The sequence below is a fragment of the Populus trichocarpa genome, chromosome 17 (assembly GCF_000002775.5).
Source record: "Populus trichocarpa isolate Nisqually-1 chromosome 17, P.trichocarpa_v4.1, whole genome shotgun sequence".
NCBI classification, from domain to species: Eukaryota; Viridiplantae; Streptophyta; class Magnoliopsida; order Malpighiales; family Salicaceae; genus Populus; species Populus trichocarpa.
Window position 1 is genome coordinate 2169088 of NC_037301.2, and position 24487 is coordinate 2193574.

Here is a 24487-nt window from a genome sequence, read left to right on the forward strand (position 1 = left end):
TTCTTCTTTTCGTATTTTTTAAATCCAACTACCGTGAGAGACGCTCAAAAAATAAGAATAAAAACGACCGTGACAGACGGTTCGTCGCCCGTTTGCTGGAGCTGCTAACACGTGGTGGATGGTCATTTGCATCTAAAAAATATATATATTTTGGCATTTTTAAAATGCAGATGCCATTTCATGGATTGTTTTAAAAAAATTCACGTTAATCTGAATTATTTTGAATTATTTAAAATGATATTATTTTTAAAAAAAAATCTAAAAAGTTAAACATTATACAATTACACTTATTGTAATATTTTTCTTGTTAGATTGTTTAAAAAAATAAAAAATAAATATTTAAATAAAAATCAATTATTTATTATATATATTAAGTATTATTTTATGTGATAATATTACTTTGTGTTCACATTAATTTATAAGAAAATAAAATAAAAAATTGACTCAACGTATTAAATTATTTTTAACAAGTGTACTCATCACAACAACAAGGTACCGTTTGGCTCGTGCTATAGTTTTGGTGGCAATTTGGTAATAGGAAAGGAAAGACTAGGGAGATTGATGGAATTGTAGCTTTTGGAGGAGGAAGTCCTTGTGAAAAGGGGGAGGAAAGCGGCGGGTTGGTCGGTTGTCGACTAATCATGTCACCGTGTAGAATGGAGTATCCGTCAATTGCCCCACACGTGTGGCACGTGTGGGTGGTAGTTGCACCATGACAGTTTGACTATTGGTGGCTCATGCTATTGTTTTAACAAGTTTTTTATTCTTCTATTCTTTTAATTTAGACTGGTTTAAGCTTTTAATTAGTCATATTTTGAATTAACCTGTCATTAGTGGTCATCAAATCAACCCATTAGACCGTACTAAATTTAATAATTGTGGTTTAAAATAGATATTAATTCTAATAAAAATTTAGTTTCTATGTGAATAAAGGGTATTCGAATATCTCTACAGTTAAAACTAAAAGGATTAAAAGAAAAAAAAAAGGAATGGTTGATTTGTCTGGCAGAGTGCTGGGTTCCGTTTGATTTCGGTGTTCTGGGGTTGATTCTCGGTGCCGGGTGGCTGTGCTGGCCGGAGGAGTAGCTGCTGAGGAAAAGGCTGCTAGCGTGGGGGCTGGCGATGACACAGCACAGCGAGGAAGGAAAGCGTGAGGGAAAGAGCTGACAAATATATTAATATTAAAAATAATTTTTAAAAATTAAAAATATAATATTTTAATATATTTATAATCATATTTCTAAACAAGCTTCGACTGAAGGCATAAAAAAAATATTATATGCTATTTTAATGAAGCAATAAAAAACATTATTAAATGAATAATCATGTAAATAATGCATAGCAACCACCGCAGGCATCATGGGAATTGTACAGGACTTGATAAATATGAATACTATATGCATGAGAGTGGCAAATATATATAGGTCGACGATATTTCTAATTTCATTCATTATACAAAATCAGTTTCGAAATAAAGCTATTCATGGATATTTCATATGTTAGATTTATCGTGTATATTTTATATAAAAAAAATCAACTCTTGACTCATGCAATAATGTTTTTAATTTGATTTATTGGAGGAAATTAATAGAATGTGTGTTATATAAGAGAACGTCAATGTGATATTGATCATAAGAAAATCAAGAATTTGAAAAATAATTAATTTCGATTCTTGCAATGAGGATTTTTTTTGTTGGCATAATTAGCTGGAGATTCTTGAGAAATTTAGGTGAGTTTATTATTGAAATAAATTCATTTAATTTTGAAATATAAAGTTTTTAAATTTTCATTATCTTTGAAAACTTATCAAGAACTGTTTTAGTTGATATTGAATCAGTTCATGGAAATTAAATAAAGTTCACAACTTCTTTTTAGTACTCAAACTGTTATTTTTAAACAGTATTTGATGGGTAAGAATGGTAATAGAAATTGAACTGGATGTGATATTGGATTTATGGTTATTCAGTTTTTTTATTATTATTGTTATTAATGTGGATGTTCGGGTCAGCTTGCGCGCACCTCGACTAATTTTATGGGTCCTGAAATTAACGATCATGCAAGTCTCCAGTAGCCATGAGGTTTGTGAAACTCGATACCTCTAGGAAGCAAACTTAGAATCTAATCAGTTAAACTACACCCCTCAGAGTTATGATTATTCAGTAACTTGAACTTGTTGGTTTCTAGGTGCGCATTGAATTTTGTAAGAGATATTAGAAAAATAATCTTTGGATTTTGCTTTAAATTTAAGTTTTAAGGTGATTTTATATTCTTTTTAAATTTCTTTTTTTTTTGGATTTTTTTCTAGAACTTCTAGTAATTGTTCTAAAAAATTCTTATTATTGTAAGTGAAAGAGCTTTGTTGTTAGTCAAAGTTTAATTTAATCTCATTGATAAATCATTTTTTTTTAAGTGTAACTCATTACTATTCGAAATAAAACTTATGTTTATCATTTTATCAAGATTAGATCATGTGTATTGTAAATAAATTCTATCTATTCAAAATTTCTCATCAAAATTCTTCCGAACATATCTCATCAATTACCGATTTTCAAAAAATAATTCCAATGTAATTAAGTAATTCACATAATGCTTCCCACAATAGATTTATAGGAATATTTAGTATAAAATCATTCAATCACGTATTCGGAGTGGTTAAAAAAATGGTGACAAGATATATTAAAAAATGGCATGGCAATAAAGGGTCTATGGATGGGAAAGAATCGGTGAAAGGAATGAATGTGTATCAGCACCCATTAACCACCCCAGCCGAGATCAGCGCCACCACAAGCATTCAAACCCATCTTTTCCTCTGTATCAGCACCCACTTTTTTTTTTTGTAAATATTTCTTAATGAACCAAATCCTGAAATTCACTTAGATTTGGTTCCAATCCTTCCAAAATTTGAAATTCTATAGACTATCTCCGTGGAACTTTTTTTTTTTCTTATTTTTCTTCTGTCAAATCACAAATTTCGCAGGCCCATCTTAGCAGAGCAGGATTTCAGTTCTGTTGACCAAGCTGACGAAATTATGCTGCAGGAGTTTTACTACAATGATAGACTATTTCATTTATTATAATATCCTTCAACAAATCCCGTGTAAAAAATGTCAGGTAGCAAAAAGTTTAAGCAGCTAATCCAAATTTAAACAATAAATATGCATTTAGTTTTGCCCGGTATTAACCAATTCAATTCAAAGGGTGGCAGCAACGTGTGAAATGAAAAAAGCCACAATATATCAAGCAAACCAGTAGCTGATAACATTGTCATTGATATCCATCATCTATCTACAATATAAAATCATAAATTTATAGATTGCGAGATTAAGAATGCAAACCCTGAAAACCCTCCACATGGTTCCCATTGACATCGTGCAGATGTTTTTGAAGTATGGCAGCATAGTTGCCAAACTGAACGTCAGTAGGCGGTTGCAGGATAAATACGTATGAGATGGGCTTTGATACCATCATTGGCTTTCTAGTAGTGACTGTATTTGGCATCTGACCAAAGCTTTCCTCGTCGAATGGAAAAGACTCTCCAAGGAAAAAGAAGCTGTCTCTCCCCAACTTCTCTACCTGAAATAACAACAAAACACGTTCAGACTATCTCATCGTTGCAAATATCACCACTGTAAGCTGCACTGCCAGAATCATAGCTGGTTTTAGCCACACATAGCAGACGTAAATCATTCTAGCAAATGACAATAAGAAGGAAAAAGATGCGTCATGCAGAAGTTCATCGCAAATAGGAAATGACATTTTAAATGATGCATAGAGCAGAAAATAAACACAAATGCAAAAAACAATTACCTGTAGCAGTGAAAATTTGATATTGTTCATGACGAGGATAACTTGCACTTCATACAAGGCATCAGCTAATATTCGGATGGCTAAGTACTCAAAGAAATTCTGCACAAAAGTTTTCTGCCTCTCCAAATTTTCACTGTAACTATCTAAATTAGGCAACCACAATATGCACTTAACTTCACTCCATGGAATGGGACTATCTCTGGGAGTGGAAATAATGGTTTGGTATGGGTGGTGGAGACCCCACAGAATTCTGATACCCATCAATGATGGGTCGCACATGAAAGTGTCTGACATGCATGTTGTAGAGATTATTTTGCAAGGATCGTAGTGACGAGCAAGATTTGAGGAGAAATGCAAATCAGTGTCATCCAATAACAGAACACATCCATCAGAAGACGTTGGAAGAAAACGTAGCAGGGACGCGGCATTGACAGCACCATCTTCTGGCATGCATGGAGTTGAGCTAAATGATGACAATGATGGACCCACAACATGAGAAAAGGAACAAGTCTCTCCATTTCGACATCCCTGAAAATTTACTAACCATTACAAGATATATACAAGTAACAAAGATATCATCAGAATCAGAAACTCATGTCAAATTATTCAAGAGGGATCTCATCCACAAACACATTTTCTCAGACATGGCCTTAACAAGTAGCTGAGGAATGCATGAGAACCACAATTGGGGCTTTTAACGAACTGTTACAAGCACTTGGAAAACCATATTCTTCACTGTCAACCAGGCAAATTAATCTACTAACTATGCTTACAAACTCAGTTAGATAAACAAAGTGAAGTTATTCTGGCATCTAAAACTGTGGGTTGGCACAAGTTACTTTCAATATATATATATATATATATATATATATATATAAGATAGGGTTAAGCACATATTGTTTTGAAAGTAAGAGCAGATTTAAACAGAATTTCAATGGAGGGACATGAGAATTCAGTCACCTGAATAACATATCATCAATGACTTAAAAATCATATGAAGGCTTCAGAGACAAATTACATCCTATGCTAAAATGCTAAATAAGGAGGTCTGCAGCTATTTCACTGGGGCTTCCAGATGATTTTTCCTATTTCCAGTAATATATCTGATTATAGCAGTCAAAACCTCAGTTGTAATTGTGATTGCAGTTGATTCCTAACTGCATCTTCATCAGCCTGTAGTGTTAATTGCAAAAGGGAATTAACTGTAGCTGATTCCTAAATAAGAAGGTTTGCAGCTATGAAAGAGGGGCCGTTAGATAATTTTTCTATGTTCCAACATTAGATAGGGATAAAAGAACTTGTGTTGTCAATGCTATGTATTAGATTACAGCAGTCAAAACCTCATTCGCAATTGCAGCTTTAGTTCATTCCTGCCTGCAAGCTCATCTGGCTATTATCTTAACTGTTTTACTGAATGAAAGAAAAAAATTCTACCTGTCATACAGTACTAGAAAATAAATTCAAATGTAGAAAATGATTCAATAAAATTCGAAGTTGAAGATAAACTCAGAAAATTTAGAATCCCCCCACCCACACTACATCAAAAACAATATGCATCAACTCCAAATTAACTGGGTTCACGTGTATCAACTTTTCTATCCTTCCACACCTAAAACTATGCTTTGTCCAAATTTTCTCCACTGTTTGATCAAGGAGTTTGCATCAATCCTCACTATGAAGACATGGTAAGACAAGAGAGGTGTCACCACCAGTCCAACTTTCTCAATCAGTTTCTCTTTCAGATTACTAGTACAAAATAACACTAACATTATAGGCCCAGCCTTTGAATCGTAGCTAGGATCGATAGAGCTAGAATGGCCCTACGTCAAAGCTTTGCCACCTAAACATAGTATGCTAATTATTGCAGTAATGACAAAAAGAAAGCAGTATAGAATATAAAGAGAGAACTCAAGCTACAGAAGTGAAATACTTGTAAAGTGAAAAAGAATTTGCACGGATCTCTTTTCGCTTGAGCTGAATGAGAAAACAAACATTGACTGCCTCTGTTGCAGGATCCCTTCATAAAATATACACACAGAGAAGCTTCTTCATTGCCATGAGACACATTAACAATATACCCATGCTGATCGTCAGACGTGCTGTCTGTATGCCGAACTCTTATCTGTTGAACATGGGAAATAAGTGAAATGATAATTAATATGTCAATAAAGTAAGCTAAAGGTGCAAGGCATATTACCTCTTTGATAATATTTGACAAATTTTCAGCCACTTTTATGGTCTGAAAGTGACTTGGAGCAACAAATGGTACCGCAAAACATTTCCTTGTTTCATGAGATGGCTCATCATGCTCATCATCCGCAACAACAGTATCATTATCTCCTTTTGGCTGACATTTTAGAAGACAAGTGTGCTTAAATTCATAAGGGGCATGCCAAGTCGGTAAATCATTACAGGTACCCAGAAATCTTGGCCGAAACCGATGCAGTGAATTTAGTATATCTTCATCTGAAAGAAAAGATCACCAAACTGGAGATAAGCTTGGAAGAGAAAACAAAAGAAAAAAGAAAAGAAATGAGAATATTAATATAATCGAATTGAAAAACCAAAGAGGTTTACCATACAAGACAAGGTAATGATTGCATGTAACAAAGCATAGATGCTAGTGTTTAAATACATACATATTTCAGAGACATTATGTAGTGATGATTGGACAAGATTATGGGATGTGCACCATTCTTCTTCGATCTTTGGCAGCAATACAGTGGTATCTTTCATTTCATCAATCTTTAAAAGGTGTTTCAAGCGTTCAAGGCGGTGCTTATCCTTCAGAAGAAGGCAGAATGTTTAAAATCATATACAAAATATCTACAACTAAGAGCATTCTTCAAAAGGTGTGAGCTAGCAACCAATTTTACCTTAAATATATGTTGCCAGAACTGATATGCACCCAAGTTTCCAATTAGTATCATCTCCTTTCGACCAATTTGGACAGAATAGTCGCAGTCTCCACCATAGTATCGGTAAGCGTACTCTGTATACTGAAGATTGATAAAAAAAAATTATCAGAGGGGGAATTGTTCCCACAAGCAAGCACATGCAACTTATAAGACAATACCAAATGTTCCTCTCCAAAAGGACGAAGAATCGGTTGAGGCTGGGCATCCATCAATATGCCCAGTAGAATGCCTTGCTGGAGCAATCCAAAGTCTGCAAACTTGAGTACAAGCACAGAAGCATCAAAGGACAATGGGAAACTGGCAAGCAACCGTCCATAAAAGGTGGGCTCGTACCGCCCCCTTGGAGATGGTCTATCCAATGCCTTCATGCAAACAAGCAAATTTAATGCATCTTCAATAAACTCAGGATCTGGGGGATCCAAAGCCTTCTGCAACAAGACTGGCATCAAATTTACAGAAATTAGGATGCTCAAATTTCAGTATACAAACTAAAAATAAGGAGTTTGGTTCAGATACTTTAGCATGATCTTTGACACCGATCTCAACAATTAATACCAACGGCTAACATCTAAATCACTTGACAGTTATTTTCGCACTAAAAACTGCAAATACAACAAGATAAAAATAAAATAAAGAGCCTAACTCAGGTTTCAGGAGAATGTTATAACTTAAAATGTGGTTCAAGCAGGGTAGGCAAATCTACAAGGTGTCAAGTATATACAGTGTGCAGTTTGACCTACTTGACAGTTTAAGATTTTGATCATGGCATTCATTCAACACCAACAAAATGGTTCACTTTGTTGCATCACGCATTGTGCAAGTAAACAGTAGAAAAACCTACAAAGGAAGTTCTCTGATGAATGCCGTGAAATAACTGACCTAATTTGAGTTGAATCCAAATTTTACGCACCAGCTCATTTCAGTGTAAAGAAAAGTAATTCAAGCATAGGGAAGGAAATGTGTTCTTTCCAATTCATGCATCTATGCAAGATAAGTGGCAGCATGTGAATTGAAAAAGATATTCCACCCCAACCATTAATTGTGAAGTACAATTCACAACAATATAAGAACCATACCCTTGGGATCATTAATGGCTCTGGATTCAGCACAACACATCAGAAGAACTTGTTGCCGCAATGACAACCTCAATATGGCTGGACGTTCATGATCCTCCAGCTTGTTGAAAAATGATTTTGTGACCAACCGATATATCTGGCCATCACAAGTTCGACCAGTTCTCCCTTTCCGCTGATTAGCCTAAACCATAATTTGCACTAATAAGAGAGTGAGATTATACAAATCCAAGAACAACCTTTACGATGCTCACGATACCTGAGACTTAGAAACCCAAACAAGCTCTGTAGAATCCTTTTTCCTAGTAGCGTCCCAGAAAACTTGTAAAGATCGGCATGAATCAATGACATAGGCTACTTTGGGTATGGTTACAGATGATTCTGCAATATTTGTGGCCAATATTACCTATGAAAAGGGAACAACTTCAACCACGATAAGTTCTAGAACTGAAACTAAAAGTGGCTAAAGGCATCAGTGTCATAAACATTTGTGAATGAAAGAATTGAAGAATCAAACTCTATTGATAAATTTTACTGTGTCCAGTGTGTATGTTTATGTCTGATGGAAAATATGCACCAAAACTTAACCAACCCTAGAACAAAAAGGGCACAAATTAAGCTTTTAAACATTTTCAAGCCTTACAAGAAGTATGTGTATAATAAGATGTGAACATTTTGTTTGATTTTTGAATGTCAGATGCAGATTCACTTCCCTATTGTCTTCCACTAACCACATTAATGATGTCCCAACCAATTAGATGCATACCTTACGATGAGATTTCAAGATTTTCATAGCCAAAAGAGCTTGTTGAGTGTCAATGCTTCCATGTAAAATGTGAACTTTAAAAGATGAACTAAGTGGATTCAGACGATGCCACTGCTGCTCCAGGTCATGGTACGTTGGAAGGAAAACCAAAATGCCCTTTTCAATGTCTGGTTCATTTTCATGAATGTGCAAAATCAAATCAAAAATAAGTCTATGCACTTCTGGTTTGATATCAGCAGCAGCCATAGAAGGGTTTGGTCCTGAACAGTAGGTTTGGGCCAATAAGTCTGAACTCGTTCCAAGAAGTTCAGTTACCTGCTCCAAAAAAAGAACAAAATCATTAATTATACTAAAGGAATGGCTTTTCTGTCAAAAGATCGCATGCCATCAAAGAATCTGACACTGCCTCTATGGTCCCTTTCATTCAGATATATGCAAGCCCCACACACCAATGCATACTTGCATGGTGATGTTTTCATCATGATTGCCTATGCAGTGAAATACCTAACAAATGATCTTTTTGTACAACATGAATGATTATAGAGAATTTACATTGCATGCTTTTTACCTCCTTCAAAACTTCATCCAACCATATTATCCCTTCAAAACCTAGTTATGTGGGAATATTTCCAAACAACTTATATATCGATTGCATCATCTATTTTTTATGCTGTCAAATTCCTATGTCAACCAACTAACCACGCCCAAGTTATTTTCAACCACCTATTAAACTGATTCACACTCACTGACCAACTTCTTCATTCTTAAAGGAACATGTTAATTATTTAGCTCAAATTTGCTAGTCTGGAATGCCGAAGGCTTCCTAATGGAAATCTAGTATAAATATGGCAGTCATAAAACAATCAATTTAGGCATCCCCACTCCCTGTACTTTATTGCGTCCCAAGCCAAAATATCATTAAATAGTGCCAAGAGAAGACATCTGTTATAAAAACTGATATTTTACATTTATAGAATGCTCAAAGGAGGCATTGTGCTTGAAAACTCTAGAATTAAAACCAGTTGATTTCTTCATCAATTCAAGGTCTTTGATGAAGAGCACGAATTCCATCAAGAAAAGTCCCTAGATACAAACACTTGCCTGTTCAAGATATGAAACTCTTCGCTGGAAAAGGGCCTGTTGGTTGGTGTTAGTGATTGTAAGCACCTCAACTCTTTCACCCCTACCGAGGTCTTTGAAGTAATCTCGGTATCTTGCAATATCAGCAGTTGCCGACATCAATACCAACCTGAAGAGAACAAACATCTGTCAGACTTCCAAATAACATGACTCGGACAACTCAACTGCTATGTAACATAGAAAACGCAAAGAGACAAATATCCCACTCTTGTAGAAATAAACTGAGAAGGTGAGAGCAGGAGAGGAAGAAAAAAAAAGCATGAAAATAGCGCAGGAGAGGAAGGAAAAAAAAATGAAAATAGCAACAAGTCAGCAAACAAAGGCTTCAACCAAGCAATTTAGGATGGAAGAAAACAAAATTCAATAATACAGAAAACATTGCTATACATGATAAAAGCCAAAGAGGTACCTCAGGTCATTGTTTTTCAACAGAAACTGCTTGACACAAACAAGAACAAGATCAGATTCAACAGATCTTTCATGCACTTCATCAAGAATAATAGCCTTGTAGTTGAGAGCGTTCAGCCCTTTATCTCGCATTTCATCCAACAAAACACCAGCTGTTTTGAAGACAATTTCTGAACTGCTAAAGCAAAGAAAAGTAATTAGTGTAAAGACCACCAGTAATAGGAAAAAGACACATCACAGTCCCAAGACCTCACTTTGAGTGTCAAGCAGAGAGAACGAGAGGATATAGCACAGTACTTGAGTAGAGATGACACAAAAGTGATGGAAAAGCAAGTAAATCAACGCACGGTCTGGACAATACCTTGCCGATATAAGCTTCGAATGACCTATGTGATATCCAACCTGTGCTCCAAGTTCACAGTTACGAGCTTTAGCAACCATTTTAGCAACAGCAACAACAGCAAATCTCCTTGGTTGTGTGCATAAAATGGGTTTCATGTTTTCTTCCAGAAGAAACTGTGGAACTTGAGAGCTCTTTCCTTCAAAATAAAACAGAAAAATCTATTAACACCACAAAATGCTAAAAATATAATTATACAAAAACCATGTAAATTATTATAAATTCATAAGCCCTCCCAATCCAATATACTTGAACTCATCTCAGATTTTAATTAAAATAAAAATCTTCCTTTTCTTTTTTCCGAAGAGTGATAAACCCCAGTCATCCATAACAGCAGGTTACAAGCACTACGATTTTCTCTTTTTCACAAAAAAGAGAGTAAATATTCCATGGTATCAAGTAAAAAACCAGGATATTTGTTATAATAAAACTTGTTTCCATTATTACTATTTTTTTTTCAGCTTGATCATTTCAGAACCAAACAGATTTTTTCCTATTTTTATCCTTTTGCTTTTTTTTATCGGCCAAAAACTAAAAGAGAAAATGCAAAAAAAAAATGAGAATAACGAAAGGATTCGTACCGCAGCCAGTCTCGCCGACGATGAGAGTGACGCGATTTTCCAAGATTTTCTCGACAATTTTGTCCTTGCGAGCCATTACTGGAAGAGACGCGAAGTTCGATTGCGGAAATGGTGCAGAACGTGAAGAGCTGCACGACGTAGGAGATGATGGCGATTCCCCCATTTTCAAAACCCTCGCTCGCTCACAAACTCAGTACTATATCGCAATCCCTTTTTCTGCGCGGACAAGGAGAGAAGCGAAGGAAAATGGGAAGAAAGTAGTGTCCGCTAGTACTGCTTGTTTTGCAAGGGAAGAGCAGTTTTTCTCTCTCCCGCCACGGGCTTTATATTGGCCCTTTTTTCGATGATGGGCTATCATTGGAGAAAGTAAGGTTTAGTTGAGCTCGAGAATTAGTTCTACTCTAATTGGTTGATGGAGGGATTTTTCTTTCGTTTTGGTCTTTGACTTTTATTTTTTCGCCTGTGTTGAGTGTGCGAAAACTACACCTGGGTACATGAAATAGCAACGTCACCTCCTTATTCCGCAAGTTAAAGAAGGAGGCGGGTCCCTGTCGGGTTTTAAAATACTTGCCGTTGGACCGTTCACTTTCGAATCATTGACGCTTTTTCGACGACTCGTGTTGACGGACGGCCGTGATCTCATTTTTACACAGCTTTGCTTTTTAAAGGGGCAAGGTTATTGTTTGTTTGTTTTAAAAATATTTTTTAAAAAAATTAAATTTTATTTATTTTTTATTTATTTTAAATTAATGTTTTTTTATTTTTTTATATTATTTTAATACGCTAATATTAAAAGTAATTTTAAAAAAATAAAAAAATATTATTTTGATATATTTTGAAGTGAAAAACAATTATAACCATATTCTAAAAAAATAAAAAAAATATTATTTTGATATATTTTCAAGTAAAAAATAATTATAACCACACTTCAAACACGCTCTGAATAAATTATTTATATCCTATTGAAGAATAATAAAATGTATTTTTTAAGACATTATCAAATACAAAAATATTTCGTGTGCAAGAATAAAATGTATATAAGACAGAACCCAAATAATTATCATGATTATGAATATAAAACCTCTTTTATGTAATTTATATTATTGTGATTAGATCGTCCCTAAATTTATAATTATATAATTTGTTTTGGTTGATAAACCTAGCATACGAAACACGCAAATGCCTCCAACTCGTACTAGCATGATTCTAGGAGATAATTTTTTTTTTTAGTTTAACGTGGGTGTCCGGGCCAGCTTGCACGCACCTCGACTAATCCCACGGGCCCTGAAGTTAATGATCATGTAAGCCTCCAGTAGCCATCATATGAGCAACCACAGGGCTCGAATATGAGATCATAGAGAGAGCAAATCTCTTGGTCCCAAGCTCTTACCACTGGGCCACCACGTAGATGGTTTGATTCTGGAAGACAATTGATGTGGAGGATAAGGAGAGAGGTGGAGATCATGAGGCATTTGCCTAAACATCCTAATATTGCAAGCTTCAAGGAGGCATATGAGGATAGAGATGCTGTTCGTCTTGTCATGGAACTTTGCAAGGGAGGTGAGTTTTTTTATAGGATTGTTTCTAAACGGAATTGCACCGATCGTGCTGCGGCAATGGTTACCAAGACCATTTTGGAGAGTGTCAAGGTATTGCCATTCTATAGATTAGGATAATGATTTTCCTCTCTTTCTTTCTTTCTTTCTGGTTAAAATTTGACCAGAAAGAAGCCTCGATTAGGTGTTACGAAAATGGGAAACATGATTAGTCAAGATTAGGGTTAATCTTAACAAAACTTGATTCAAGATTAATGTTTCTTTAATCAATTCTTGTCTTGAGTAGTTGAGGGCCTTGATTTTTCATGCATTCCATCTGTAATTTTAGATGTTGAAGCTCATTCAAAATGATCATGATCATGATCATGATTCCATGGCTGCGAAACAAGCATAATCAAACATCCAGTGAAACAGTTATAACTTCAACTTTGTTCCTTGGATTTTCATTGCTGAATTAGCTTTAAAGTTGCAAAGAATCAGAAAGTTGACGGTGACCGAAATAGATATGGAAGCTAGCATGACAACAAATTGTTCAGCGCCACCAATTTGAAAGCTGAACCGACACAATACCATATCACTGCTCACTGGATTTTTGAAAGGGCAGATCGCATGGACCATCAGTCAAGGGAAGTGAGAAACGAAGTTCAAAGCAAAGTCCGTTGAAGTTTCAGTTTACTTTTTCACAAAAGAGTAAATCGTTCACAGATTAAAAGTGTTCCCTATACATATAATTACCAGCAACAAAGGCAGGTTGCAGATCGATATGTCAGTAAACAGACAACAACTATATACAGTACACCAAGCATGGCGCTTGCGGCAAAACCACACAGATTTGAATGAGAAGCTGTTTTTATTCTTCCAGTCCGTTGACATCTTACTAACCATTCACACATTGAGCAGCCTCTGGAAAGGATGAGCCATCAAACCAAAAAATGAAAGAGCAATTATCCTTCTTTTAACTTGCTTGGAGAGTACTTGTTCCTAAAAGGTTCCAGCTTCCACGGGCACAAAGGTTTTGAAGTTTAGATGGCTGCGGCAGCATACCTGTCATGTGGAAGCAGCTTGGAATTGGAATTGGAAGATTAATCATCTCCATTTTTGCTTGAACCACCCATTTTACCACCCTTTCCCTTGCCACCTTTCCCTTTGCTGACACTGGCATTTTTTGAGCTTGAGGTCTTGCTACAAGCAGCTTGAGTCACATCTGCTAGACCATTCTCTAATGCTCTAACCAGGTTCTCAAAATAATTTTTTGTCACGCTGTTGAAAGTAGGCATGTAAAGAGGAGTTAATGCCAGTATTATAATTGCGGTAATATCTAAATGCTTGTACAAACATCTAATTCAACAAATTTAAAGAGGAGATGAATCTTTACTGTGCATAATGACATTTAACATGACTATTGTCCAGGAGGTGAAAGAAAGTGCAAGAAGTGCTGCTGTCTAATTAGGTGATGAAACTCCTGATACATCGTCCCACCAAGTTTTCAAGCATCTCAACCTCTCGAGCAATTCAGATGCATACAAGAACTACTCTCCTAATTAAGCATCTACAAATCCATGAATGGAAAAAAGGAACATTAAAATAATGATGGCTCCGTGCAGCACTGGAAACAATTTCATGGATAAGTAGTTAGATGTTGTACATTTTTTGGACAAAAAGGGCCATCTATCAATTACATATGTACACTTGGAAATTATAAAAGTAAAGCTTGAACAGCTGAAAAACTATCTGTAAACCTTCTAGACAAGCAGCTGCCCCTAAAGGGGCTAAACCTAAACATAAAGAGCATGTCAATGACAATTTGCAACAATACCTGGTCAACCCAGCTAATTTCGTCCGGAACTCATCGAACTCTTTTGATGGGCCATCAGCAGCAAGAAACTGTTGTAGTTCCTTCTCTGCACATTGATGAAGCCTTTCCAAACCGGACTCAGCCTCACCTACAGAGCATGCAGAGATTATTTTATTAGCAATGGTGCCATCAAGAACAAATAGATAAACCCAGCATACTTCTTTCTCTTATCTTCTTTTTATCCATGCTTGGTTTGTATAAGCACTAACTCAAGATGGACCCACAACCATGTACCCCGCCTCTCTTATGTGAAGGGATGCATGTAGTTGGGCTGTGAGACCACTGGCAACCTGTCTCATACAATTACTTGGTAAATAATTAATCATATGCATACCTTGCAAGTACTCAAAAAACTGTCTCTTGGCATGCTCATGCTCAGGAAGATAAAACCCATATGCATATGTCCATTTCAGAACTCGCCTGCATTCAACTATCTGCAAACAAACACGGGAAGACAAAAGATGATACATGGCTTGATCTTTTCCCTTTCTTTTGTTCCTCCCTCCCCCAACCTCTCTACAAAAAAAAAAAATAGTAATAGTAATAGCAAAATATTATATGACAATTCACCTGAAGCCAGGCTTCCGTTATGAACTTCAGCTGAGACTCAGGTGTGCAATGTACGTCACTCAGCTTCTCAAGCTAGAAAAAAAACAAAAAGTTAAAACAATCTCTGATATCATTCAGCAGGCAGCTAATAGATATAGAACATTTGATAGATAACTTGAAATTTGCAAATGAAGAACAAATAGTATGAACAAGTTTACATACATGCACAGTCTGCATTTGATGCAAATCTGCAAGAGCTTTTTGCCTCGACTGCCACATAGAACAAAACTTTCAGATTCCATTAAGACATGCTCCAAGTCCATGTATACAAATGAATTAAAAAGAAAAGGATAAAAAGGGTTGAGATGAATATAATAGCAAAAGTATAACAGAAAAAACAAATAAACTTTAGCATTTACTGAACTTTTTCGTAAAACAGTAATCTAAGTACAAGTTCTCTAGAGAGATCCTTGCAAGAGGTACAGGTTACAGTCAGAAAATGAGAATCTAAATTCCAATAAAAACAAGAATCAAATGTTGTCCTTTGTCATTGTTATATCTTTATAGTGGAGAGGGCTTTTTAAGAATGATTGAGTAAATTACGTATCTATCCAACTGATTTCAACTAGGTACAGAGCAAAATAGCACTAGCTCATTCGGTTCCATCCTCGCCTATTTCTCATTATTTCTCTTCTTTTTCTGGAACTGACTCTTCTGTTTCTTTTTGTGCTGGTCCAAATTCATTTCCATTACACAGCTGTGAGAGAACAAAAAAAAGGAACGAAAGAAAGAAAAACACAAGTCAAAGCTAAAAAAGGGCCTTCTAACCCTGATCCACGGTGGCAATCAAAGCACACTACATTTGACCCTAATCGCTTTCATACTTCTTTCTACCCCCACCCTTCAATTGAAAAATGTTAGTTGGAACTTGGAATGAACAAGAGACAGCAGCACAGGTCAACCTATTAAATGGGAATGCTCGTGAAGATCTCAGAAAAAACTATACCACGATTCCTAATCAGCTCTAAGTTAAAGTTAACTGTGACAGAAATACCCATAGTAGTAAATCTTGAAAGACAGTGTTAGCATGATATATAGACCAAGATTAGGTGCCTTAAATTTTTTGCATAATAGGTGCAAGAAATCAAACCACAAAATATATACATGGGCTATAGCGTTAACAAGTTGATCAATATGCAAAAATTACTGCATATATGCACATTTGAGTTGCAGTAAAATTCAAGCGTATTACCAAAGAAAAGTCACTTCTAACTTCCACCGCAAATATCCCTCGGATGAATGAAAATCATTGAAAGCTTAGCACAAACACAGAAAAATTAACTCAATGCAAGAATAGGACATTCAAAACTTCCAAGGAAGAGAAAAATTAACAGATTTAACTTTAAAGAATGTCAAAAAATTAACTGAGTGCTGTGCAGGCAACTAAACATCCAAAAGCACCAAGGGAAAGGAGGGAAATTAATGGTATCAGCCTTAAAGAATGCAAATCAACAGTTAACATACAAAAGAAAACTATCATAGAAACTTTGAGATAACACCAGCAAGAAATGATGGGAAAGAAACTACAAAAGAAATAAAGAAATAAGCTGTAACTTGACATACAAACAGCAACAAACAAAACTTTCGCATACCAACTGATTGCTTGCCCATCGTTCATAATAATGGGTGTATCTCTCCAAAGAATTTTTTGCCATTTCTCGCCTCCTCTCTGACTCATCATACTACAAGTTATAATATGAATTTTGCAAGACATTAAGGAATCACCATCTTAACCATTTCAAGGAATTAACACAATGCATGAGGTAGATCTAATAAAACTGACAATATTAGCACACTTACTGCTCCCTCTTGCTTGGCTGCCTCGTATCTGTTACAAGCATAGAAACCACCTGTCCGCTCACCATGATCTGACCATGCACCAAGGCACAGCCTGCATTTACCATTGAGGTTAAACAAAACCCCATCCCCCATCCAGAGGATAATCAATTTTCAAAGGTTTCAGCAAAACATTAAGAACTTACCAACAAAATTCAAATTTACAAGGAGGGGTGCATGTCATGTGCATGCACCCTTGGTTTTTTTCAATTGGTCGCTTGCATTTTGGACAAGGTTTGGAATTAGCAAGTATCCTGAGTGTAATCAAATATAAAATCAGTATAAAGCAGCATCAGCTCTTAATAGTATCAACTATTTAAAACTATCTTCTTACAGCTCTACACGTGTGTGTGTGTGTGTGTGTGTGATGACATATATCCCTGTCATCAATAAAAGGGAGTAAATAAGTCTCTATCTATCTACCAATTCATGTTTTCAGACTCAGCGCTGTTCTTCAAAATCCACTTTTCAACAGTGCCACAGTCTACTGGACGATGAGCTTCCTCCACACACTGCAGTTACCCAATGGCAATAACAAATCACTACAAGACAACTAATTTCTACAGAATCTAGTATAGTAACACTTTCAATATGAAGTGAGCACTCACGTTCCAGCAAAAGCTATGTGAACAGAGGCAGGAGACATCAAAGCTTCCACTGCCAGCAGCAAAATCAACAGCATACTCGCATCCTGGAGCAGGACACCACTTGGTCTGAAAGTAAACAAGAAAAGAGAGAAAAGGATATGTGGTAAAAATAAGTTTTTTAGATCACAGAAGATTTATTAATGAAAGAAGAAAATATGCAAAAACAGTTGGGATAATGACCCATCCTCCAAACCAAGAAACAGACAACAAAATTATGATAATAAAGCATCCCGATCTTACCGAAAGTCAGCTACAGAAACACCTCTAAAAGAACCTGAAGCATGACACCATAAAGAAGCAAGAAACACTATTCTATCCCACAGCGACTGTGCAGATGTAAACTGACCATTGAAAACTCTAGCATTCCTCTTTAACCAAATAAACCAAATGATTGTACAGACACAACATTGTAAAGAAGGTTGTAACAATAAGAGGGAACTCATGATGGGGGAAAGGAGAATATAGCCACTTTTAGCACTAAAATGGCAGAATAAATTGTGCAAATTACTAAAAAACACAAATTATAATTATCACCAAATTTGTGCGCCAGTATTTGGTGGAAGAAGGGATGACCATACCCACTTTTAACACTAACAGGAAACAGAGAATTACACCAAATACAGTAACAAGATTTTGAGGTTCCATATTGCGGGCACACCTTTCTGTTGCCTTCAACATAGGACCTTAGGAGGTACCGAGAGTATTTCTCCTTATCTTCATCAGGGGCTAACAAATTGATCATGTCTTGACCAACAGCAGCTCGACAACATGGATCAGGGCATCTTAGCATCAAACATCCAGGACCATCATTAATTGTTGTGCTAATGTAACCTACGTAGTGAGGAAAGGATAGCGAAAAATTAATAATGACTAACTGGAAAGCATGGAAAAAGCTAAGCTATTCAAATTGGCAATAAAATGCTCAAGTTTATCAATTGCAAACATGTTCCAGCCGGAAGAGTAATAAACAAGATATATGCAGAACTTGCTACAATCAAATCAAGTTCTTTTTGTATAAAGTAATAAAATCTTGAAGGGGAAACAAAAAGGCATGGGAGGCACACAGACATGCAATTGTACAAAGTACACGATAAAAGAGAATAAAACCCAAAAAACAAGACCAAAATATTAGCCCTTACACTGTTCTTCATTGGGAAACAGAAAGCGACATAAGAGAAATGAACCATACAATTTTTATTTGGAAGAACCTTTATGAGAGGAAATGAAAAAAATGAAGGGGATTGGAGGTTTTCCATAACCCTGCCTATAGATAGTAAAAAATTCCAGTAACACAAAACTAGAGTGTTGACAAGGGAAGATATTGAGTTTATAATTCCATGACTCTTATTTTTCCAATTATAATCAAGCAATCTTTCCACTCTTCAGGCTTTTCGAATTAAAATTCCCTATATATCTTATCACTTAATGGGGGGGAAAGTACACTAAATTCCTCAAAAAAATAATTAAGGGGAGGGTAACTATTCCTCCTTCTATCCCAACTTTGTATTGAGTCTAATTAAACTTCAAAGCATGCACTGGTTTTGAACAAAGCATAAAAAAAGATGCCCCCCCAAGAATCACAGATGAATTTGATGCACACCTGAAATTAAATCTCAGTATCAATCTTCATGATGATGACAGTAATAAATAAATATACAAATAACAAAAGAAAAAAAAAGGAAATTTACCTGACCAGCATGTATTACAGAAAGGATGGCCACAAGAAGCTGAGACAATTTTATTGCGAGGAAAGGATTCAAAGCAGATCCCACAAGTAAGCTGGTCATAAGAGCAACCGGTGTAAGTTGCACAAGCACACACGCACACGGTGCCAGAAAAAAAAGCTGTGGATATCAATCTTAAACCACACAGTCATGTAACTAGAGCACTTACTTCTCGAGCATTGGAAAACTGAACTACTTGCTTGTCTAGCAAGCCAACAGATATTCGGACAGCATCTTCATCAGAAAACCATGCATCATGCACTTTACTAATACTCCTGCAATGCTGAATTTCATTAGAACACCAAGATAGAAGTAGTTCTACTGCACAGAATGCACAAGTTGCCATAGTTATTTTCCACACACAATTCACTGATTAGCTGTGAACAACAATACAAGCATCTGTCTAAACCCTAACAAACTAAGTACAAAAAAAAAAAGATCTGCTAATTTACCAATTATAATGACGGAGTAAGATGCTTGCTGCGACTCTTGATATGGAAAGGACAGTAGATACTCTTGTTATATCATCTTCTTGGCGTTGACGTATATCTTCTTCCTTCAAGACTGTATAACTTTGCTGAAACAGAAAACACATGCAAAATATTAGAAGCTAATAGATAAAGAAACAAAGCAAAATCAAAACCAAAGAGCTATCACCTTACAATTTTAACTTTCCAGCTTCAAAGAGTAATGTTCCAACACCCAAAAAGGATTATATTTTTATTTATTTTTTACAGATTCAACATGTTTCTGTAGTGAGGAAAAGCAATAAAGGAGAAGGAAAAAAAGGAGGGGCCAAGGAAACACAAAGAGACACAATGCAGAGCCTAATACAACACTTAGAATCAGGTAAGTTCATTCACTCATGATTTGAATACCAAATTGTTACCCAAAATTTCATCTTTCTACCCATGTCCTCTTATCAACCAAACAATCTTTCAATCACACTAAACAAGCACATCCCTTCATTCACTCATTCCATACATTTCCTCAAATTTTCCTCTTCAATAAAACAGACAGACCCTAAGCAAAGCAAAGACATGTCATCAGGCTCGACAACAGCCTCAGCAATGCAACCATCATCGTCGTCGTAGTATAAAAGTAAAGCCCATCGTAGTTGAATTGAGATCCTTAATAACTCTCTACTTCTTGTTTTCATTCTAAGTTGGTTTGTGAAATCAAACCCATCAATTATTAGATGGATGAACAGCTACAAATCCAGAGACGCCCGCATAACATAAATTAAAAGCATATCAGTGTGATCACAAATTGGGAGGAAAGGTAAAAAAAGTCAAATTCCCTGCTTCTTCACTGGAAAAAAAAAAGAAAAAAGAGGAGATGATGCAACATGAAAAGAGATGTCTTCCACAGCCTAAAACAACTGCTTAAATCAGTTAGGCTCTCTTCCACCTAAAATTTGTCACAGGAGAAACACCAAGAAGCAATATGCCTTCCAACACCTAATCCAATATATAGCAGTAAAGGAGATTATAATCAAACCAAATATCACAATGTGGCTAATGTGGCTTAAGTGAACCGAACTCAATGTCCGATACTTGATCACCAAAATCAACATACAGCATATGATTCCCTAGTCCAATTTCGCATCCCTCCATCAAACACTAAGTAGCCAAAAGAAACCTCTACCCAGTACAAAAAAATTTCTAGCAAAAAACATACTAGCTTTACTTAAGTTCAATGCTCCCCTCTCCTAACCATCAGTCAAAAAGCAAAATCAACCATATAAATTACCCTTATATAATCAAATTTAGCTCAACTAACATGCACATGATCATCCCTTCATTCACCCATTCCCTACACTCACATCAAAATTTTCCTCATCAACCAAACAAACCTTAATTAAACCTACACTCCTCTAAACAAAAAAAAACCCATCTACCCTCACAAAAACACACACTTAAAATCCCCATAACAACTACTTAATTCCCACCAAATTATCTTTATCAAATCTACACATCACCTCAATTCCACTAAAGCAATAAGCTTTAGCCCTTAAAATCTCTAAAAGAAACAAATAATCACTTATTACTCCTCTTAACCCAAAATCAGCACAACAAGTTCAAAGCAGTAAAGTTTATCACTAAAATCACAAAAAAAAACCAAACAAAAAGATCACCTGAGAGCGGAACGACAAGTCATCGGGATCATCAACAGCTTCAGCCATAAAATCATAATCAGGACCGTCATCATCATCATTAACATCATCATCATCATTATCATAATAAACACCATCACTGTAATAATCATCCTCCATGTCACCACTATAGAAATCATCGTCAACTGATTCGACGTCGTTCGCGTCCATCATGTCATCCTCTGAGTCCATCTCGTCAAACCCTAAAAAGAATTGGGAGGAGGAGAGGATTAAGTGTGATAAATTAATAGGATAGTTTTTTAAAAATAAAAAAAGGGTTTTTGTAAATTAGGAAAAATAATATATTATGGAGAGAAAGGTATAGGAGCGAAGAGTGAGGTAATAATAAGCGTGCGCGGATTATGCGTTAGGTGAAAATTTTTTTTGAGTTAAATTTGGATCTTCGGCTAGCTTGTGTGTATTTTGGTTAATTTCACGGGTCTTGAAATTAATAACCATGTAAGCCTCCAGTGGCCATCATATGAACAACCACAGGGTTCGAATCTAAAATCACAAAGGAAACAAACCTCTTAATCCCAAGCTCTTACCACTAGGTCACCACCTAGAAGGTTAAAAAGGTGGCGTGATTTGCATAAATTAAAAAAAATATTATTATTGTTATTTTTAGTACTTAAATTTTATTCTTAATAATTATTTTATTTTCTCCATAATATGAATTAAAAAAATATTTAAAATATATATAATAACTTATTTAATATGTTTTTTTATAGCAAAGTTTTTATTTTAGGTGAATATTAAAAAAAATCAATAACAAATTAAAAATAAAAAAAATTAATCGTATCATGAATTAACTAGAATTAACCTGATAAATTATGTAATCAACCTTGAACCTATTAGATATAATATTTTTTATATAAAAAATTATTTTTTTTCATAACACATGTTGATTAGATACGTGGATTTTTTTTTATAACAAACAATAATTCACTTTTTTAGAAGAAAACAATAAGGGTGATTTGCAGCCCTTAAAAAAGGAGTTTAATTTTTTTTGAAAGTATAACAAAAAAAAGAATTTCTAGATAAAGTAAAATAAAGAAAACTTTTAAAAACAAACAAAAGGGTTGGAAAGCATCTCAAATTGAAAAAAATAATAACTACCATACAAAATCAAATAATATTTTAATTAGATGAACCCAAAACAAAACTCAAACAAGTTGTTCGGGCCAATTTAAGTCTGCATGGTAAACTCATGATCTTGGATAGTAAGGTTGGGTTATCTTTATAAAAAATAAATTGAAAAAAAATAAAAGAATTAAATTTTCAATAAAAACAATATTAAATAATGAAATTTAAAAAAAAAATAGTTTGGAAAAGGGGAATAATAAATTATGTCGATCCAAGTTAACATCTCACACTTGTGACCCGAGGTGTAACAGTTCTAAAATTTATTGAATAAAAAAATATATTTATACTTATTCACACCAATTTTTTATGCATATAGTCTACCAAAATTTTAAAAAAGTTTCTTATATACCAAAAAATTTCAATTTATCGACTATGTCTCGTTACACTTCTATACACAATATCAAATCTTAATTCAGTTATCTTGGATCTCACCAAACATCAATGATACTTATCATTCTACTCCAAACATATATGATTATATCCACAAATAATTATTCAATCTAAGGAAAAATAAAATTTGAAATATAAGCATCCAAGTCATAAAAACATCATATTAATAATTTTGTTTGTTCATATCCATGCATCAAAAATAGAGTTCGGACATCGTTAATACACAATTAAATAAGATTACAGTCAATCTAAAAATTAGTACATATTATTTTTAGTCTATAATAACAAAACATGATAAGAAAATGACTACACATGACATAAATGAAAAGGCCCTGAAAGATAAACATAATTATTATGAAAATGCAACTATAGTAATATTCAATTTTTTAAATTATCGATCATACATTCTTGTTTGGTTTTTATTTAATCATTATTTTTTATTCAACACAGTCATATTGTCACACTTTCTTTGATATCTAGTCCATCTTATTTCTTTTGAAAATCTATGATCTCCTAATGTTCCTTTTATACTATTACTTTCCTCAAATCCTAAGTTTAGTTAATGCAAGTAATTTTACAAAGCATCATTAGACTCATTTACCTGGCATCCACTAATCAGAATTAGAAATTAGCGTTGATATCAATATGTCCCAATGATATCATTAATTATCCTGACCCAGAAAAACTAATTAACCCCTTTTCGAGTATCTTAAATCCATTATTTGAAAATGTCGATGTTAAGAAACCTCTTGGCATCATTAACCTTCCTTCATGAGTAGCTAATCAAGTTTTAATGGAAATGACTGTATCAATATAATTCATTGATATAATTAGTTATTCAACTACCCATAATAACTAATCAGGTTCTTTTAAATGCCTTAAGTTTATCCATTCAGGAGTAGTTAATCAAGTTTTAATGAAAATGACTGTATCAATATAATTCATTGATATAATTAGTTATTCAACTACCCAGAATAACGAATCAGATTCTTTTAAATGCCTTAATTTTATCCATTTCTAGTATCGATGTTAAAAGTCTTTTGACATTGTTAGTCTCCCTTCAGGAGTAGCTAATCAAGTTCTCCTTTCATGTATTTCCTTTTCTTCCATCATTCATTTATTTACTTGTTTCCACAATAATATCACAATAAATGAATAATTTTCAACATTAACATAACATAACAATGTTATAAGTGCTGAGCACTTACCTATTGTGTTAGAAGCTCCTCCTCCGATTTGAGTTAGTGGCACAACTATTAAGGTATCCCATGTGAATCAATTCTTTTATTAATCAGCACTGCCCTTAATAGACTCAATAATAAATATAACTATTATATTTAACTTTTCATTCTCAATGTTCTATTTTGATTTCTAACAGAATTAGTCATATGGTACATATAACTTCATCATTTTAATTTTTTATTAATTATTTAAATGATTAACCATACATAACTATTTCATCATACTTTCATCTTT

At 34.7% G+C, this 24487-nt stretch overlaps 2 protein-coding genes across 4 annotated transcripts; both read right to left on the reverse strand.

Annotated features, from left to right (window-relative positions):
- Positions 1-3212: 3212 nt before the first annotated feature.
- LOC18106934 (DExH-box ATP-dependent RNA helicase DExH8) lies at positions 3213-11394 on the reverse strand. 2 transcript variants are annotated; one of them, XM_024589392.2, is made up of 14 exons: positions 11094-11394; positions 10474-10651; positions 10114-10290; positions 9666-9813; positions 8565-8879; positions 8058-8204; positions 7802-7982; positions 6884-7164; positions 6684-6806; positions 6447-6591; positions 6005-6273; positions 5738-5929; positions 3808-4335; positions 3213-3573 (listed from the first exon to the last, which is right to left on the reverse strand). In XM_024589392.2, the coding sequence occupies exons 1-14, from the start codon at positions 11254-11256 to the stop codon at positions 3322-3324; spliced, it is 3099 nt and encodes a 1032-aa protein (XP_024445160.2). In that variant the 5' UTR covers positions 11257-11394; the 3' UTR covers positions 3213-3321. The 2 variants fall into 2 exon arrangements, with proteins under 2 accessions (XP_024445160.2, XP_024445161.2); XM_024589393.2 differs by having other exon boundaries at positions 10114-10287; positions 11094-11393.
- Positions 11395-13292: 1898 nt separating this feature from the next.
- LOC18106936 (probable E3 ubiquitin-protein ligase ARI7) lies at positions 13293-21797 on the reverse strand. Of its 2 annotated transcripts, XM_006372830.3 has the most exons (15): positions 21458-21795; positions 19773-19897; positions 19490-19595; positions 19285-19375; positions 18255-18427; positions 17558-17662; positions 17373-17461; positions 17096-17203; positions 16914-17004; positions 16706-16795; positions 15276-15323; positions 15075-15146; positions 14839-14938; positions 14466-14592; positions 13293-13909 (listed from the first exon to the last, which is right to left on the reverse strand). In XM_006372830.3, exons 1-15 carry the CDS (start codon positions 21665-21667, stop codon positions 13732-13734), a joined length of 1713 nt encoding a protein of 570 aa, XP_006372892.1. In that variant the 5' UTR covers positions 21668-21795; the 3' UTR covers positions 13293-13731. The 2 variants fall into 2 exon arrangements, with proteins under 2 accessions (XP_006372892.1, XP_024444891.1); XM_024589123.2 differs by lacking the exon at positions 16706-16795 and having other exon boundaries at positions 21458-21797.
- Between the last annotated feature and the right edge of the window lie 2690 nt (positions 21798-24487).

Excerpts from the sequence above, each read along its gene's own strand:
- LOC18106934 (XM_024589392.2), bottom strand. The coding sequence starts at position 11,256 with ATGGGGGAATCGCCATCATCTCCTACGTCGTGCAGCTCTTCACGTTCT. Across the intron at positions 6,274-6,446 it reads ACATAATGTCTCTGAAATAT|ATGAAGATATACTAAATTCA; the intron begins GTATGTATTTAA and ends CTTTTCTTTCAG. Across the intron at positions 4,336-5,737 it reads AATTCTTTTTCACTTTACAA|GGATGTCGAAATGGAGAGAC; the intron begins GTATTTCACTTC and ends GTAAATTTTCAG.
- LOC18106936 (XM_006372830.3), bottom strand. The coding sequence starts at position 21,667 with ATGGACTCAGAGGATGACATGATGGACGCGAACGACGTCGAATCAGTT. Across the intron at positions 15,324-16,705 it reads GATGGGCAAGCAATCAGTTG|TCGAGGCAAAAAGCTCTTGC; the intron begins GTATGCGAAAGT and ends TCTATGTGGCAG. Across the intron at positions 13,910-14,465 it reads AAATTAGCTGGGTTGACCAG|CGTGACAAAAAATTATTTTG; the intron begins GTATTGTTGCAA and ends TACTTTCAACAG.